Source organism: Neomonachus schauinslandi, chromosome 14 (assembly GCF_002201575.2).
Source record: "Neomonachus schauinslandi chromosome 14, ASM220157v2, whole genome shotgun sequence".
NCBI lineage: Eukaryota > Metazoa > Chordata > Mammalia > Carnivora > Phocidae > Neomonachus > Neomonachus schauinslandi.
Window position 1 is genome coordinate 63,860,521 of NC_058416.1, and position 1,862 is coordinate 63,862,382.

Genomic DNA, 1,862 nt, shown 5'->3' on the forward strand with positions numbered 1-1,862 from the left:
GGGCTCCCGACCAGGCCCGGGCGGGGCTCCCGGCCGGCAGGCGGTGGCGGCGGCGGCGGCGGGGGCGGCAGCAGCTCGCGCAGGGCGTCCAGTTCCGCTCGCAGCTCCGCGCGCAGCGCCTCCAGCCCCGCGCCCAGCTCGGCGCGCACAGCCGCCAGGCCCTCCTGCAGCCGCCGCTCGCTCACCTCCAGGACGCCCGCCGGGTAGGTGGCCCCGCCGCGCGGCTCCCCGCACACGGAGCACACGGAGCCGCTGCTGCGCGCGTCCGCTCGCTCCCCGGCCCCCGGCGCCCGGGCCTCCCCCGCCGCGGCCCCCGCGCGCTCCACCAGCCGCAGCAGCCGAGGCGCGTCGGCCAGCGCCGCCGCCTCCGCCCGGAGCTGGACCCGCAGGCGAGCCAGGCGTCCCGGGGCGCGGGCTTCTTCAGGGCCCGGCCCTTTGGGCTGCGGCCCGTGGTCCCGCCGGCGGCCAACGGCCCGTCGCAGCGCCTCGCTCGCGCCGTACGCACTGCGCGCCTGCACCCACGGGCGCCCGCGTTCCGCCGCCATCCGCGCTGCCACCGCCGCCGCCACCGCCACCGGAGCCGGGCCTGGTCGGGAGCCCCAGCCCGCAGCCTAGCGACCGCTGGGGCCCCGGCGACGCTCCGTGGAGATGGCCCCCGGGACGGCCGTGGGAACGACCGAGGCCTCGGGAGATCTGGCCTGGGGCCCGGGAACTCCGGTAGGGCGGGGGTGGGGGTGGGGGCGGGTGGATGGAGCCCCAGGAGACCCCGGCGGGGCAATGCAGGCAGGCTTGAGTGTGCTGGACCTGCTCTAGGGGACTGCGCTGTCGTTGGCGGGGTTGAGCAGCTTGGACTGGCTTCTGGGCAGGGGGTGACAGGACATGGAATGAAGGCTGCAGAAGCCTAGGCGCCCAGACCAGTCAGGAAACGGGCTTGCACCCTGTACTCCAAACTGCTGTCCCCATCACAGTCAGGGGAAGGCAGGTGTGCTTATGGACCCGCCAGTCCCCAGTCCTCCTCACCCGCTAGGGCCCCCACTTCCATACCATAGTCCAGGTCGCTATTATCCCCCCCCCCCCCCCCCCCGCTGCCGGGAGCTGTCCCCCCCGGGGGCCCCCCCCCCCCCCCCCCCCACCATTTGCCTGGCGGCTCCCATTCATCCCTCCTCTGCAGGACAGCCTTCCTTAGCCACCCCAGCCCCCAGCAGGTGACTCAGGCTCCTCGCCCCCGTGTTTCAATGGCTCTGTTTTCTGTCCACCTGGATCCACAGTAGGGGTCCTGAGCACCGGAGGACTGGGTCACTCAGTTTTCAGAGGTACTAAACATGCGGGATGTTGGAGGCAGGAGTAGATGAGTGAATGAGTCTGGGGCTGAGGGTCCTGAGTAGTGCAGGGCCTTTACCACCCACCACCCTGGTCAGCCCGTGCACCTCCTCAGCCTGGCATTCAAGACCCTCGTAGTCATCCTTGCTGGCTTTCCTGTCCCTGACACCTTTCCCACTTGTGCGGGCTGTCCTCACCACTGTACTCCATCCTTTCTCACCCCGTGCCTTCACCCATACAACTGCCTGTGGCCATCACAGGGTCATGGGCAGTGCACTGTGGGCAGCATCCCTCTGCCCAGCATGCTGTTCTCACCGAACCCTAGGGCCTAGTTAGGACTCTGGGTGCCCTGGGGGCCTCCCCAGCAAATTGTGGGGAGGGAGGGTCTGGTGTGAATCCAGGCTGGGCTGGGAGGGAGATGGCAAGGTAGCCACAGGGACCTGTGTCCCTTGAGTGCACAGGGGCCTAGCCACTATGTAGCTCTGTGCCTGTGTGTGTGTGTGTGTGTGTGTGTGTGTGATTGAGGGTGCTGCCAACCCTGT

General features: G+C 70.1%; 1 protein-coding gene across 1 annotated transcript in view; it reads right to left on the reverse strand.

The window, feature by feature from the left end:
* LOC123326625 (protein FAM246A-like) overlaps positions 1–545 on the reverse strand; it is a 1,233-nt gene extending 688 nt beyond the window's left edge. The window contains exon 1 of the mRNA XM_044921027.1: positions 12–545. Coding sequence (XP_044776962.1) covers positions 12–545 — 534 coding nt within the window. The remainder of the gene's footprint in view (positions 1–11) is intronic.
* Positions 546–1,862: the final 1,317 nt, after the last annotated feature.